This window comes from Rhinopithecus bieti, unplaced genomic scaffold (assembly GCF_001698545.2).
Source record: "Rhinopithecus bieti isolate Rb0 unplaced genomic scaffold, ASM169854v2 scaffold_2432, whole genome shotgun sequence".
NCBI lineage: Eukaryota > Metazoa > Chordata > Mammalia > Primates > Cercopithecidae > Rhinopithecus > Rhinopithecus bieti.
Window position 1 is genome coordinate 4036709 of NW_016804136.1, and position 17855 is coordinate 4054563.

General features: G+C 36.0%; 1 protein-coding gene across 1 annotated transcript in view; it reads right to left on the reverse strand.

The window, feature by feature from the left end:
• LRRFIP2 (LRR binding FLII interacting protein 2) overlaps positions 1–17855 on the reverse strand; it is a 135152-nt gene that overhangs the window by 58877 nt on the left and 58420 nt on the right. The window contains exons 6-13 of the mRNA XM_017865726.1: positions 13429–13485; positions 13286–13330; positions 6880–6921; positions 4725–4790; positions 2802–2876; positions 1474–1524; positions 1348–1392; positions 461–508 (exon numbers count right to left, since the gene is read on the reverse strand). Of these exons, the coding sequence (XP_017721215.1) occupies positions 461–508; positions 1348–1392; positions 1474–1524; positions 2802–2876; positions 4725–4790; positions 6880–6921; positions 13286–13330; positions 13429–13485 (429 nt within the window). The remainder of the gene's footprint in view (positions 1–460; positions 509–1347; positions 1393–1473; positions 1525–2801; positions 2877–4724; positions 4791–6879; positions 6922–13285; positions 13331–13428; positions 13486–17855) is intronic.

Below are 17855 nucleotides of genomic sequence, written 5' to 3' on the forward strand. Positions count from 1 at the left end.
CATTTTTCTAATAAGAATACATTAGGGACCATGGACCTAACTTGCCCCTGGTTCTCAAGATAAAGTTAACTATTATTCAGTGGCCTAGAACTCTACCTCATCCCCATCCTCAAGATCTACCAGCCCTTGGCTAGAGGGAGAGAAGAAGAAGGGGATGCCCTGAGAAGTGCTGCTCTGAACTTCTTCAGGAGGAACTAATGAACAAGAAAAGTGGTTGTTCTATGTATTTCCCTAATACTTGAAGCCATGATTTCCAGCAGGCATTTTATCATGGCTTGGGTGAGAGTCACAAATGGCTAGCTGAATGACTTGATCACAGCTTAGAGAGTAATTAGAGATCAGATTAAATAACTTTTCCTTTGTGTATTCTTTTTTTTTTTAATTTTGACTTTTCTTTGAAAGTAAACTGTGCCCACCCACATTTCCCTCCTCCTCACCACCTTCCCCTACTTAGACTTACAGTTCGAGAACCATAAGGGTTATATAATCCACCATTGTACAATGATGCCTAAGGAACAAAGGAAGTATTACTTAGCTATTTAGCATCAAGGTTGTTTTGAAAATGACTTAATGTTTTCACAATATTCGGTACCAAAAAAGTTTTGGAGAATAATATAAGTATATAGCTTCCCAAAGTGAAAACCCTGAAGGGGGTAATACTCATTTATATGCATAAATTGCTATCAACCTTACACTTCATTTTTTAAAAAACTACCCCTGGTTACAGTATTTTCTTTCACCATCATGTTATGAAACTGGGAGAATTAACATGTATAAATGGACTTCCTCAAAAGAGGAAACAGAGCAGGAAAGGAAACTGAGGTACAAAGAGTATTTTGCCCACTACAACAATAAAACTAAGTTATAAAACCTCAGGATCCCAGTCCACTAGAACAGGCCACAACACAACAAACAGCTTGAAAGCAACAAATTCACAGCTCACACATTACACAGAGCTATTGCTTTTACTGTTCTAGTCAGCTTGCTTTAGTAGATCCTAGTATCAGAGGCCAAGATCATAACTGTCCCAAAGAAAAACAATATCCTTTCCATAAGCAGCCATCTCACAAAAGTATGTGAGTGTAGTGGGACTCAAGCAAATCTATCTTCTCTATGAAAAAACTGATTCTAAGCAAGGGCTACCAACAGCCCTCTGTGAAGGGAATATGCTCATTTTTAATACCCTAAAGTTTTATATTTTAAGCACAGGCAGCACAATCTGAAGTATACATGACATTAAAATCATGTGTCCTTAACTATTTTGGAGAAAAGCTGTCAAGCCATAGAGTTAGCACCATGACATTGACCCCACCAGCAGTGCACACACTGGAAGAGGAAAATACAAACCAGACTGGCACTTCTCAGCAGACCAGAATTTGCAGTAGAAGAGGCCTAAGAAAAAAGTGCATTATTAAACCCGAAAAAAAGCAACTGGTAGCTCTGAAGGCAGAAAATTCCTCAGAAAGTACTAACCCTGTCACTCTTATATGTTGCCAGAGGGTCACTGTACAGGGAAGAAGACTGCTAAGAGACAAAAACAAAATAAATAAGCAAAAACAAAAACAAAGATGAATTGGTCTCACCATCACGAATACAGAGGATTTAAGTTTATGATTTTATACTCCATAATTCATTAGCAATTCCTGAATGCTTAAGGTAGTTAAGAAACACAAGAAATAAGAAAAACTTAAGTCATTAGAAATTGTTTTGAATATCAATTGTAAGGGATAAGAAAGAAAAACAGTTGGAACAGTTTTCTATAAATTATAAATATGTTTATGTCCTACTGGTCTTTAAGCATTATTGTTAGGATATGGAATGGTAAGTAAGAAAACACTGAGGGAAAGAGGGCCATGGCACTGGGAGTGTGGCAAACAGTGGCCACATCCCACTCACCCAGTTCCTATGATATTTTCAGTGATTTTATGACCAACTCCTAATTGGCTTAGACTGATTTTTGGAGAACCAGATAAATAAGCTCCAAGTCAGCACTACAAACACTCTTTTCCAAATAGATTAGAAAATCTGTTCTTCAAAACAAGCCATGGACAAAGTGCCTTAGTTGAATTAGATAAATTGTACTAGTCAATGAATCCATGCACTAAAAGGACACAGCATGTTTTTAAAGGAATTAAATCTTGCTTTTCCTGATGTCATCTGAGGACATACTTTTCAAGTTCTTTTCACCAAATCCAATCAGAGATGAAAATAAGAGTACTTAAGTTGTGTGTGCAGGTTTTTTAAACAAAACTATTTTAAATGTACTGTGTGCCATACATTTAATGTGTCTTAAATGTATGATGTGTCAAATGTCTTTAAAAAAAAGGAGATTCTAACATTAAATAATTACATTCTTCTCATGCCACATGTAGTTTACATTTTTATATGTAAGCTTTTTTAAAAGGGTACCCACTCTGAAGTATATGGAAGCTTACGACTTATTTTGAAATGTATCAAAAACTAAGATGAATTGATGGTTAGAGGGACAAATAGATACTTACGTGAGAAAGGAAATATAATGAATTACATAATCTAAATGACAAGTATGTGATATTCACTATATTATTCTTTGAACTTTTTTGTACATTTAAATATTTTCATTTAAAAAAATTTTTAATGGTACTGATTTATAAACATGATGATTCAATAGTTCCCGTTGTTTAAAGAGACTCCCACAGACTACATAAATTCAGTTACCAAAAACTAGTATATACGTAGCCATTTATAGATTAGTTACAGCTAGTCAAAATGCAAAACTGGGAGATTAGAAAACACATAAAGCCAAAAAACTTTAGACAAACCCGAGTGTAGTAGGCAGAGGTGGGTTTGCTATGTCTAAGACTGCTATAGTTTCTCTGGTCAAAGTAGAGGCCACTCTGCAAAAAGCAAAATTAAACACATTTTTCTTAGGTTAAATGTTAATAACCTAACAACACACAAAGGTAAAACTGAACACACAAAGGCAAAATATGGTATTACCAAATCCCTTCTCCAAAATAATGTTTTTAAATCATCGTATCACATTAAGTCAAAGTAACAATTATTTCAAGCCCCTAAAACAAAGACATTACTAACTTTTTAAATTTAAAAACAAGACAATACACTCTCAGACAAAATGAAATGAAAACAATTTACTCTCCTGCCATTCTTAAGAATGTCCTTGAACACTCCTGGACCACTGAAAAATTACCAGTTTTACAATCCATCTGGCAAAGCCACAGAAGTGGTTAAAGAGCTATGTATATGGTTCCAAACATTTCCTAGTCCCATTACTTGTCAAAATAAACTGACAAATTACCAAAACGAAAGAAAGAGTACAATAAATATGGTTTGATCTAAAACACTATGGCAGGTTCATTTATACAATGCACAAAATAAACAATAATAGTATACATTATAGCTAACTGAGGGAGAGAAAACCATCTATAAAATTCCCTTCCCAACTTCTCTAGCCATCTTTTTTACTCAAGGTTAAGCAAATTTAGGCAATCTCTGATTTAAAGACTCCACCAGTGTTGACACTGCAGTTGAGGATACCCCTACTCTCACCCACCCCTACCACCCCTAGCCCTGCCTTCCCACACCACTCTTCACTCCCAACTCACACCCTCAACTAGGCACTAAGGCTCACCTTTCCCCAGAGATCCCAAGACCTTACCTTCCAGGGCCTCTCGTTAATGTCCTCCCCATTACATTCTCCCTTCTCTCCTTCCTTCTACCAACCAAAGCCTTCCAACCCTCTCCCCATCCAACCCATGGGAACCCTGAATTCGCAAAGAGTTGGGACTGAACTTCCTTTGTCAGTACTGTTGCAACCTAACAGGAAATGGGTGTTCCCAATGTACCAAGTGGGCATTCTGGAGACATTCCTTTCCTCACAGAAATTTGTTTAGCGGCCAGGCACTGTGGCTCATGCCTGTAATCCCAGCACTCTGGGAGGCTGAGGCGGGAGGATCATCCGGCCAACATGGCAAAACCCCGTCTCTACAAAAACACAAAAATTAGCCAGGAATAGTGGCACATGCCTGTAATCCCAGCTACTTGGGAGGCTGAGGCAGGAGAATCGCTTGAACCTTGGAGGTAGAGGTTGCAGTGAGCCAAGATTGCACCATGCACTCTAGCCTGGGAGCGAGACTCCAACTCACAAAAAAAAAAAAAAAAAGAACAAAAGAAAAAGAAAAAAGAAATGTTGTTTTGCAAAGTGACTAGAATAAAGAGTATATTAATTCTGCAGTTTAATTACATTATAGATTAACGAGTTTTCAGCAAGCTAGTATGGAAACTTTGCCATTACATATTTATTGTAGAAATGAGAAAATGCATTCCAAGTTCCCAAAACACAAACTTTTAGAATGAAACCTATTTGTGAGTTTAGTTACTGCCCATAATACCACAACTAAATCAATTCAAATTCCTAAAATAAGGATGAGAATGTTACTAAACCTATTCTTCAGGTATATTCCAAAGGACAATTCATAAATGAAAATACTTGTTAATGAGCTTCTTGTGATATAATACTAACTCTGCCTGCTGGGGTTTGCATATGTTAATACTAAAACTTGCAAATGAAAACAAAATTATTTTTAAATTTCTGATAAATCATGTTTCAGCAGATTATCAAGTTTCAATAATGCCCTAGTAGCACACCAAAGCAATCATAATCATAATCCTTAAGTTCCTAACAGGACTTTGTGAATTGTGATATGAGACACAACAGAACTAACCAGTGGGTCTTTATGAGAACCAGAAGACCTCTTCTTCATTCCGTGAGAGTGACTATAAGAATGATTCTGGAAGTAAATATTTCAAGTTAACTTCAATGATTGCATAGGGAAGTTATGAAAATAATTTAATAAAATTCATCTTGAAACTATATACACAAAGGTCTATATGAGATACACAACAGTTTACATGCAATTTATTTCCCAAAGGTTAGTAAACAATTCACTGCACTTTACTAGCTAGGCTACCTGGCCTCTCTACACATTTGCATTCCTCCCTCACCTCCCTCTGTGCCAAGCATCTATGTGTCTGGCCAGCTAAAGAAAACCTGATTAGAACTAAGAGCCAGGCAGGATATTTGTGGAGACCTTCACGCCACACTTGAGTCCCTCTGGCTTCTTCTTTTTCTTTTTCAATAGAACAGGGTGTTGCTCTGTCACCCAGACTGGGGTATAGTGGCACAATCATGGCTTACTGCAGCCTAGAACTCCTGGACTCCTGCCACAGTCTCCTGAATAGGTAAGACCACAGGCATGTACCACTACACTCAGCTAATTTGGGGTTGGCGGGACAGGTAGAGACAATGTCTTGCTATGTTGTCCAGGACAGTCTCGAACTCTTGGTCTCAAGTGATCCTCCTGCCTCAACCTCCCAAAATGCTGGGATTACAGGCATGAGACACCACTCCTGGCCCCCCCCATCTTCTTTATAAGGATATAGGTAACAAGATAATTCATTTCCTTCTACAGTCTTCCTTACCTAAAGGTCAAATAGCAATCTTTTGGAACAATTAAAACAGGACTGAGAGAACGAAGAACATGACATTAAACTGTCCCAGACAGTACTCTTAACCCAAATTAGTGAATCCACAGTATGTAATGCTCAGGAGGGAAATAACCAACATGGTATGGATTGCCCAGCATACCATAAATGGTCACCTTATAAAAGGGTCCCTTGAAGGCAGGATTGTCTCAATATATAACTTTTCCTAGGAGTACAGAGCCAAGTACATACGGGGAAATTAAGGCCAGCAATACTACTAAATAGGTAAATTGGTAGATAAGAAATCTAATCTAGGTACATACTACTTGCCTGAAATAAGAAGGTGTGGCTAGAAGTGCCCTACCTATCAAGAGCCAAAGGCAACAGACTGCTCTAGGTAAACCATCTCACATATATATGGCTGTATCCCCAATCAATGATTAAAAACTCATTTTTCTTTTTTTTGAATATGCATCTTTTATATATTACTCTGAACATTTTAAGAGATGTCTATGTAATTTAGAAACTCAGGCAACCTAATGACAAAATATTAACCCAAGAAAAACAAGCTATAACTTAAATTCCTTGGTTAATGACATACCATAAAAAACTAACCAAATCAAACCAAAATGTATGGACATAACTGATGTCTTAGGTGTCCTCTAACACTACTGGATGTTTTCTATCTAGCAACTTCACACCTGCTAGCTTGTGACATATGACATAAAACACAGTTAGGGCTTGTGCTCAATATTAAGACATGTTTATAACAGTGTTAGAATGACAATTAGTATATGTTATGTGGGTGGCTCATCGTTTTAAGAAAAGATACATTACTACCAGCTGGGCATGATGGCTCACACATGTAATCCCAGCACTTTGGGAGGCCAAGGTGGGAGGATCACTTAAGACCAAAAGTTCGAGACCAGCCTGGACAGCATAGCAAAACCCCATCTCTACAAAAAAAATAAAACAATTAGATGGGCATGTTGGCACATGTTTATAGTACTCGCTACTCAGAAGGCTGAGATGGGAGGACCCACTGAACCCAGGAGTTCAAGGTTGCAGTCAGTAAGTTATGATTGCACCACTGCACTCCAGCCTGGTTGACAGAGAAAGACCCCATCTCTAAAATTAAAAAAAAAAAAAAAAAGCTATTACTACCAATCCTAGTCCTCAATAGATAAGAGTAACTTGTGTCTAATTCTGAAATCCTAAAGAAAAAAATTACTATTCATGCCACAACCACAAAACATTAGCTTTTTGCTTTGTTAGTCACATTTTCCCCAAAAGTTCATAACAAAGCCATGAAAGTTAGTCATATTCTATAATTAGCATCAACAAATGTTTATAAAGCAAAACTCCAAATATAACACAAAGTCATGCACTACATACTAATGATGAAAGTCTTGATGATCTATCCTTGAACATATCATACTGGGTTTCAGCAGAACATGAAAGTTGGTTTGTTTCCAAATTCAGAAATATAAAGAAGAGAAGAAGTAATATTTGAGGTTACTAAAAATCCAGGAGTATTTTAAAAGAAAAAATTATTAAATATGAAGGCTAATCCAGCTGAATTAAAAAAAAATTCTTCCTCCTACTCTTTCCTAGTATAAAGTATTGCTAAACTGTATGTATATTCAAAACTGTATGTTTATTTTTCTTTTAAATAACAAAATTCATAATCACTAATAGTGATATGATTCAATCTCAGTACACTATAGCACAAAACATCCTAAGGGAGCCTTTAAATACAAGAATTAAGCATTCTAAAGTCAAAATGCTTTTAAGAAAATTATTATCACTTTTAACATCATTTCCTATTGTTTGAAAAATGGCAAAAGCAAAGGATGAACAGGCAATAAGGCAAGCACACATAACTAGCATGGTCAAGCTTACAAAATAACAATTGCAGCACCAAGATGGGGAACATTCCCTTGGATCTGCTTGTGAATAAACACCTAAAATTGTCCTTCCTCAAGAAAATGCTGGTTTCTCACTTTGAGAAATCTGGTCAAAGTGTGAACTGCACAGTATCATACAGGTGTGACACGGAATATAAATCAAAGAAAAATATACAAAAGTCATAAGACCAGAACACCCACATTTCATGTAGGAGCCTTTTAAAAAGATGGTATGTGTAATACCACATTTCAAATCCAGGAAAAAAAAAACAAATAGTAACTACATAGATTTATGGCTTTCACACATCGTTTCTTAAGCATTCTAGTTTATATTTTTAAGCTATCTACCCAGAAAGTCATATATAAAACAAATAAAAGCAATGAACAAGTTCCTTAGGTAGTTTAAATACTAATTGTTTGGTAAAAATATCTTTCTTTTCCAACCCTTATATTCATTTAAAATTTTAAGGAATACTATTCAAAAACCCAATAGGTTGCAATTCATCAGTAGTTCATAAAATCAACTTAGTAGGTTCAACCAGCTTTTTTAGAGACAGGGTCTCACTCTTTTGCCCAGGTGGGAGTACAGTGGCTTGATCATAGTTCACTGCAACATCGAACTCCTGGGTTCAAGTGATCCTCCCATTTCAGGCTCCCAAGTACCTGGAACTGCAGAACTACAGGTACATGCCACCATGCTTAGCTAATTTTTTTAAATTATTACTTTAGGAGATGGTGTCTTGCTATGTTGCCCAGGCTGGTCTTGAACTCCTGGGCTCAAGTAATCCTCCTACCTCAGCCTTCCAAAGCTCTGGGATTACAGGCAAGAGCCACTGTACCCTGCCCTCAACCAGCATTTTAAAAACTAAATTAGAAGAGAAAATATTAGAGGGTGCCGTGCAAAGTAAGTGCAAATATTTTGTGAAACTGTTGTTTCAATAATGTATTTTCTATACTTTTACATATATACAAATCCACATGCATGAATCTTCATGTGTATACTGACTTACGGTGTAAAATGTATTCCTTGTAGAGATCACAATTTTTAAAAAGCTTAAAATATATCAGAAAATCAAATTATATAATCTAGTTCTAATAAAACATTAAAATAATGGTTCAGTCAAAATAAAGCCCTTCTTTTCATGCCTAATGAAATGGTCATTTATAAAAAACATTGCAGAAACCTCAAAAAATGAATTCCATAAGTATCAGACTAAGTGGTACCATTTTACCACTGGTATAAATTCATTGAAAATGTTATTGTAATAAATACCAATTTTATTGGAGCAAAATATCTGTACCGAATGCTTTTCTTATATTATCCTGAAACTAACAGAAAACATAAGCAATAAAAAAAATTATTATTGCATGTGTAACAAAATCTTGTTACAAAATTTTCCAAAATACATAATAGTATGCATTTATTAAACTGTGTAGTAGTAAAATGTCACTTACCATGGAGTGACACTTCCCTAAAAATAAAGTTGCTTCTCTATGGAGATTTCTAAATTAACAAAATACCTAACCCTTTTGTAAAAAAAAAAAAAAAAAAAAAAAACCTCCATGACCAAAACGTATATTACTCAAGTCACACATTCTAGCAGACAAGCTATTCTATCCTCCAAATCAGGTAAGTTCATGGAAAAGGGTAGCTGTCTTTACTCTTATCATCCTTTCTGTAGCACCAGTGGCATTTTACACAGGCATAGGATTTAGCAAGCCAAACTGGAATTAACCTGTTTCAATTTTCCTTTTCCAAAATATAACATAGAATTCAGCTGGTTTTTTAAAAAATGTTGACTCTATCTGGTAGGAAAATCCATAATTTGGGCGTACCAACTGCTACTAAAACAATGGGCAAACAAAAAATGTCACCCCAATAAGTAAAAGTTCGCATTTATATTGTTGTAAAAAAAGAAAGAGTCATCAAAGGAGGTAAAAGTGAAAATAGTAAGAGCTCATTCCCAAATTTGTGATGCTATAACTATAGAGCAAAAAAAATCCAAAATTTGCTATTGTAATCTTTTAAAGAAATTTTAACTGTCAAACTTGCCTGAAAGTTTTCATAAGGAAACAAACTAGAAAGAAAGTACATACAGCCAACAAAGTTCATCAAGTGTTAATCTGAATGTACCTATTACTCAAATATCCAGGACACTGGAAGTCAAAAGTGAATGCACAACACTAATACCACACATTTTCCTGGGCTACACACCATGGTGTCTTTCCTTTTGGGTGTACTGGCTCTGCTCCAAAGTGTCCCAGTTATATCCTTCGATGGGTTCTTCAATGGAATTAAACAGTGTAATAGTAAATGATAAAACACAAAATTATATTTTAAAAATTAAATTCATTAAAATTATACCAAGGCTACTGTTATATAAATAGTAACTAAATACATGCAACAGTAAAAATCTCCACCAACGAGAAAAGGCAATTTATCCCTACTGCTCTGATTCAATCAAGATCGCTTTTTCTTCGTTTTTATGCTGTGGCACCATCAACGCTCAACGTAGCCTTGACTTCCTGGACAGCTCAAGCAGTCCGCCCACCTCAGCCTCCCAACTAGCTGGGACCACAGGCATGCAGCACCATACCCAGCTAATTTATTTTATTTTTATTTATTTATTTTTAGTAGAGACAAGATCTCACTACATTGCCCAGGTTGATCTCAAACTCCTGGGTGATTCTGCTGCATCAGCCTCCCAAAGTGCTGGGATGAAAGGCATGAGCCACTGTGCCTGGCCAAGATCACCTCATTTTCTAATTTTGGATCTCTACCTTACTGTCTTCTTGTATTTCAATGTATAAAGCAATGACCAAGCAGCTACTAATGTTCTGCACTATTAATAATCCAATCATTATACAAAACTAATAGACACAGATTGTTTCAATTCTAAATTCCTAACTTTGATGTAATCGTCCCTCCCCCAATCCTACTATTCACAGTCTAGAACTACCTTTGCTGTTTTTATTTTTATACATAATGTCTATAGCACTGACACCAACATTTCCAGCCCAGATAGCTCTGGTAAGCCACCTTTCAAAAAGATAGTATATGAAAGTTAATTGGACAAAAGGAGAAATCTAAAGTCATAAGAATGCACCATAAGACCATAAATATATCTACCTCACATTCAGGTACTGCTAATGTTCACACATCAAATACTACGTTCAGAAAGTATTAGACCTCTTAGTACATGGCCTTAAGTTTTTAAAAATAACTGGCTGAGAAATGCATAACTCCATAATTATATAGCAAACCACAAGGAAATTTAGGTCAGGGTTTTAGGCCATCACATTTATTTCTACAGAGGACAAAAATTGTCTAACATATTCAGCTTAAAGGAGAAGTTATTTTAAAAGCAAAGAATTTGATGAAAACTTAGAACTCTCAATATTATTTAGGTAAAACAGAAAATATTTTATCTCAACTATATTTCTTTTAAATGAAATTAGTAGTGAGTTTTCAGACTTGTTTCCAGGGAAGTCTAAACATTTCAACTGTGTTAGATGTACACTTATAGAGAGTAATGCACTAGAATCTCCTCTAGGATGTAAAACTTTTATTAATTTTTACATTTATACATTGACATTTTTAAATACTGGGAGTTTTATTCTATCCCATATTAACAAATTTTCAAAATTAACATAATGAAATTAAATACTGCAGTTATATCTTAAATTTGTTTAATGATACAAATGCCATAAAAATAAAATCAACCTGATTACTTTATATACATTCTGGGTATACCGTTATTATCAGTTTAACTGCAGATTTCTTTTTTTTTTTTTGCAGATTTGTTTTAAAGGCTCCCAAATGTTCAAATTTTGCTGGTTCTACCTTTAAGTTAAACAAATATATAATCAAGTTTCCTAGGGTCACATACAAATTTACAAATAACCAGCTTAATAACAACTGTGTGAAAATATACACTACGAACGTTATAATGAAAAGCAAAAGGAAAAAGCCATAAATACAAGAAGAGGATTATTTTCACAGCCTTTGAGACTCAACTTTAAAGCTTTTATTGACTGACTCCCTATATCATTCTTCACAAAATAATTATTTTAATTTTTATTTTGAGACAGAGGCTCACTCTGTCACCCAAGCTGGAGTGCAGTGGCACGATCTCAGCTCACTGCAACCTCCGCCCACGGGTTCAACTGATTCTCGTGCCTCAGCTTCCCAAGTAGCTGGGACTACAGGCATTAGCCACTACATCTGGCTAATTTTTGTATTTTTAGTAGAGACGGGGTTTTTTGCCATGGTGGCCAGGTTGGTCTGGAACTCTGAACCTCAGGTGATCTGCCCACCTCAGCATCCCAAAGTGCTGGGATTACAGATGTGAGCCACCGCTCCCGACCTTTTCAAAATATTTAAAGAGAAAAAAACAAAGTACTATATCTCCAGGGAGAAGTATGATGAATTCAGTATTAAAATTTTTCTACTGTAAAATCATTTTATAGGCTGCCAATTATCTTAGATTTCTGTAACGATCTGTTAATATTCTCTTTTTTTTTTTTTAGAGATGGAGTTTCGCTCTTGTTGCCCAGGCTGGAGCGCAATGGCATGATCTTGGCTCACTGCAACCTCCGCCTTCCAGATTCAAGCAATTCTCCTGCTTCAGCCTACCAAGTAACTGGGATTACAGGCATGTGCCACCACACCAGGCTAATTTTGTATTTTCAGTAGAGATGGGTTTCACCATGTTAGCCAGGCTGGTCATGAACTCCCAACCTCAGGTGATCCACCTGCCTCGGCCTCCCAAAGTGCTGAGATTACAGGTGTGAGCCACCGTCTCTGGCCAATTTTCTTAAAAATCTAAAGTTGTATAACTAAAATATTCCTGATTTAGTAACCAGTTTAGTAACTTACTCTAAAAAGACAGTACATTACATCCAACAAAAAAAATAAGCAGCCTGGAGAACATTCACCAAGAAAAATAGCCAGCCTGTAGTTTATATTTATGAATATAAACATGTCAATAACTAGTATGCCAGAGCACACGCAGTTTATTAGAGTCTATTTTTATCATTTATACAAGGTGGAAAGAAAATTACAGTCAGGGAAAACTAACAAATAGAGACTTCAACATGAAAGATCATCTTACTGATTAAAAAAACTACATGGAAGTATACATATAACATTGTAACCAAAATGCAGTTGTACCCTAAAAGCTATTAAAATAAAAAAAAATTAAATAAAATAAAATGGAAAAAAAGCAAGTATACACATAGCATTATCAATGTGCAAAATAAAAGTGCCACTTTAATGTTTAAAGTATACTTTTTTAAGACAGAAATTAGGGTCTTGGCATAATATTAGGGTTTTTAAGGAGTAGCTTCTTCTTCCTCCTGATGTATAACAATCCATGCAAAAAACAACCTGGGGCATTCTATAAAATGTTAATCAAAATGTCAAAGCATGATAATTCCTATACATATTCAGGGAACTTCTCAAATCAGTTGTTCAAATTTTCCACATAATAAAATTATAATTAATCATCCAAGCCCCAAAGCTATTTTGCATTTAATAAACTGTCATTTTTTAAGATACGAAAGTAGGAAAAGTCTGAAAGTTAGAACCAAACAAATGTCATTCTACAAGATCAATCTTAATTATTTTGTGATACTTTTCCAAAATCAAAGGTCCTTCTATAGAAAAGAGATTAGACCCATGTTAATAGATTAAAGTATTCATGATTTTAGAGTTGATTTACTTATGACAATAATTTGAAAGAAAGCATCATTTTCCAATGAAAGGTCTTTGCCAATATTTTATACTTCTTTTAAAAAGGCAAAGAAATATATGAACACTGTCAGATTGTTTAGGCAACTGAAGAAAGTTCACATGTAAGCTTTGTATTGTATAGACAAGTTAAAATACCAACCCTGTGACTGCCAAGACTTCGAATGGACAATGCATCCTCAACTCCCTGATAAAAATAAAAATAAACACAGTAAAAGTTTGTGAGTGACTGCATTAAGCTAATGAGGAAAAGTATCAGAGGCAAGTTTATAGGTTATTACAAACCAGATAAGGACGATGGTGACTGGACCGGTGGGAATACCTGGCCCTTTCTGAATCTTCCTAGAAAAGGAGAAAGTACATGTAGAGTTAATCGCCGAACAGACAGTTGTTTAGCAGAACTGCGCAAAGAGCAGTCAGTTAACAGCACAGCAACAACTCCTGAGAGCAGGTGGGTTTAGACAACTTATCTTTGGGGCAGCCACATTCTTTGGTTGGAAAGAAAGTAGAAATAATCTTGGCAATGTTCTTATTTTATCAGGAGTATGTATGTCAGACCACTTGGAATGGTCTGTATAAGACCAAGAGAGTTCAATATACCAAGATAAAAATGTGCAAGTATACTCAACAAAGAGAAGTTGAGTTCAGCATTAAAAAAAGACATTAATCTATTTTTTTCATTGTGATCATCAGTTTATGCAGATAGGAAGAAGTGTTTACATTATCACTGATGTATTTTAACAAGACAGTATATGATTCTAAAAATACTTGGATTATAATTTTGTGCTTACTGTAAAGATTTCTTTTTTTTCTTTCACCACTCTAACTAGAAAAGAACTGAAACAGAGCCTGACACAGAGCCTGTGTGTTAATATGAAAAACTACTTATACTTAGAAGTAATTACATATATATTTTAGAGTTGGTCAAGTTATCTCAAATAATGCCATAAACAGATTTTTAAAAAATGATTGCAGCCTAACAGTTGACTAAATTAAATGTAATTCTAAACTTTTCCACATTTAGCTATTAGCAATGGAGCATTAAGGCCTGAGTCATGCGAGATAAAATGGCTAGTCCCTAAAACCTACTCATCTCAAACAGTAAGGAATTTCTGATCTTTCAGAATTTCAAGTCCACAGTGTTAAAGTAATGTGCACTGACTGAAAATCTATACATTACTGACCAACTGGGTTCATGGCTTATCAATGCTATATTTTTGCAAAATGAATCAATGCCTCAAAACTCCCTGGTTGACATCTGCTGTGACTGATGCCCTTGACCAAATCTATGCTGAAGTCTGTTTATAAGCACTACTATGACTCAATTTCTAATCAGATATTCTGATCTTTAGGAATTCATCACTGATTTACATTTGTTGTTGTTGTTGTTGCTGTTTTCTGAGACGGAGTCTCGCTCTGTCGCCCAGGCTGGAATGCAGTGGCGCAACCTCAGTTCACAGCAACCTCGGCCTCCTGGGTTTGAGCAATTCTCGTGCTTCAGCCCCCTAAGTAGCTGGGACCACAGTTACCCACCACCACACCCGGCTAATTTTTGTTTTAGCAGAGATGGGGTTTCGCCATGTTGGCCAGGCTAGTCTTGAATTCCTGACCTTAAGAAATCTGCCCACCTCAGCTTTCCAAAGTGCTGGTATTACAGGTGTGAGTCACCATGCCTGGCCACTGATTTGCATTTTTTGTTATGCAATAGATACATGTAGTCTGCAAGAAGCCAAGAAAATTTCTTCCCTTTCTTTATCAAGTGATACCACAAAAGTTTTGGGGGCATGTGTGTTAGCCTAGCAGGACGGGTACAGCTTATTAAGTGGTAATCAGTTCTAGGCTACTTAGTTTGGTTAGTTTGAAAAGCCTTTACCATAAAGGTGAGTTAACTCAACATGCTCCTTCCAATATTATTTGGGGTACTAGGGTAAATATATGGTTTAATGTCTAATCTTCCCTTTATTCTAGTCTTTCTTCCACTCCATCTATCACATAAGAACATTTTCAAAAACCTCATCTAAAGAGCACATCCCATTAAAGATGCAGCAAAGACAGATGAAGTCATAGTTTCAATTATGTCCCTTATATTAATAAAAATAATTATAAATTAAAATACCTTATTAAGTATTGATATATAGTACCTCTATATTTAAAGAGCTTCTCTTGCTCCATTTGAAAATTGGCCTAAAAGACTTCCAAAACTACAGAATAAAATATAAACCCCCATACAGGTCAGTTAATTTGGACAGAGAGTATACTCATAGTCATAAACTACACCTTAAATAAGCACTGTCCAAAACAACTTTCTCTGACCATGGAAATGTTCTATATTTGTGCTAACATAGTATCCACTAGCCACATGTGGCTATCAAGCACTTTAAATGCAACTGAGAAACCAAATTTTAAATTTTATTTAATTTTAGTCAATTTAAATTTAAATTTAATTACATACATGTAGCTACCATACCTGATAGCACTTCTCTGAACCTATTTGACAAATATGCTTAGGTAAAACAGTAACGCAAGCTCAAGGCAAATTTTAATTACACCAAAAACTTCCAAAACACATATTCTACTAAGAGCCTGCCAAGTAGGACCACTCTGATATAGAAAGGCAAAACATTTGGGTCGTTTTTAATTACTTCTACCTTGAATACTCTTGCACAGCGGCAAACATGAGGGAAACAGACCCTGGTAGCAATGATATAAAGTGACCCTGGTAGCAACTCTATTTTTAAGAGCTAGAAGAGTCCTTAGAGATAATCTAGTCTGACCCCTTTATTTTGCAGTAAGAAAGTTGCAGCACAGAAGGATTAAGTAAGAATCTATAAGATCATAAAGTTGAGACCAGCATTTAGACGTTCTTACTCACCAGACAACTGAATTGTAAAGATAACATCCTACACTGGCTACATTTCTACTAAAAAGACAAGAAAAGAAAAGAGAGAGAGAGAAAGAGAGACAGAGAGGGGAGGGGGAGGGAGCGGGGAGGGGAGGGGAGGGGAGGGAGGGAAGGAGGAAAGAAGGAAGGAAGAAGGGAAGGGAGGGAAGGAGGAAAGAAGGAAGGAAGGAAGGGAGGGAGGGAGGGAGGAAGAAAATGGCAAGGTATTCTGGTTTTTACTCAGAGATTCTTCCTTCTCTGGAAGAACAAAAAGCTTCATTTCCCAGGTATTTCTAGAGTACTATTTACATTGCCAATTGGTTTCTCTTGAATAAATTATACCAGTGGACAAAGAGAAAAGATTGCAGCAAACTGTGTTCTTAGGTGCCAGTTACAAGGTGTATCCCTCTATTCCACAGTGAGGAAAATAATACATTGTCATTATCCCAAAAGTCCTTATTAGTACTAAAGCACAAAAGACTGAACAAACAGTACAATGCCTTAAAAAAAAAGACATATGTTTTGATACATTTAATGAAAATGAAATATACTCTTTGTTTCTAAAAGTTCACCTGAAGGGAGGATGAATGGTTTTATTAAAAGAAAACCCCAGTCCTATGAATATACCTGGCCATCTTTTCTGTCAACAAATAGTATTTATTATTAAGTTGAGGCTAAAGTCATTCCTTCAGTTTCAAATTGGGAGGAACTTCAAAAATCATATTTCCTCTTCCAGACATGCATTTACTCTTTTGGATACAACAATGATTCAGACAGACACCCAGTTTAAAAAAGAATCAATAGGTTCATGGAAAGTTGACTAAACTAACACTAATGGGAGGCCCAGAAGGCATAGGTCCTTTTCTTCCTGGTCCTTTCATCCTTCCAACACATTACCAGGTGTGGCACTCTTTCACACCTTCAAATACTGGTTCTGCCAATGACTATGCAAGTTATTTACTTCACCAATTCTTTATAAACATATCTATAAAATTGGGACAGTAATACCTGTCTTATAATGTGAAATAAAACCTATGTAAAAAGCACTAGCGCAGTGCTGATACACAGTTTGCACTCAAAGTTGTATTCATTTCTGAGCTTCCTTCCTTTTCATTCCCTATTCATGTCCCAAGATCACACTTGCAAAAAAAGGTATTATAATGAGGGGAAATTGTAAATACAGGAAAATTTCCTTCCTTCTAGTAACTGACAATCCTATTGTGGATTGTTTGTGTATGCATCATTTATTTTACTATAAATATTAGCCATTTATATTTTGTATTGTAACTGTTACATGCCAACTTCTTCTTAAGGTGTCACAGATAAAGCAGCCAGAGAGACAAAGATAAGAAGTGAGAGGAAGAATCGGTTTAATTTTTTTCTTGTTCTTTTTATTTATTTTGTTTACTGTCAACCTTGTTGTTGTTTGTTTGTTTGAGACAGAGTCTCACTCTGTTGCCCAGGCTGGAGTGCAGTGGAATAATCTTGGCTCACTGCAACCTCCACCTCCCAGGTTCAAGCGATTTTCCTGCCTCAGCCTCCCTGAGTAGCTGGGATTATAGGTGCCCGCCAGCACACCTGGCTAATTTTTGTATTTTTGGTAGAGACGGGGTTTCACCATGTTGCCAGGCTGGTCTCGAACTCCTGACCTCAAGTAATCCACCTGCCTCGGCCTCCCAAAGTGCTGGGATTACAGGCATGGGTCGCTGTGCCCAGACCCAAAGAATCAGTTTTAACAGGGTAAAAGCAAGTGTCAGAAGGGGTTAGAAGTGATAATTATTCCTATCTGAAAAGAAATGCCACTTTCTCTGCATGTCCAAGTCCTGCCTAT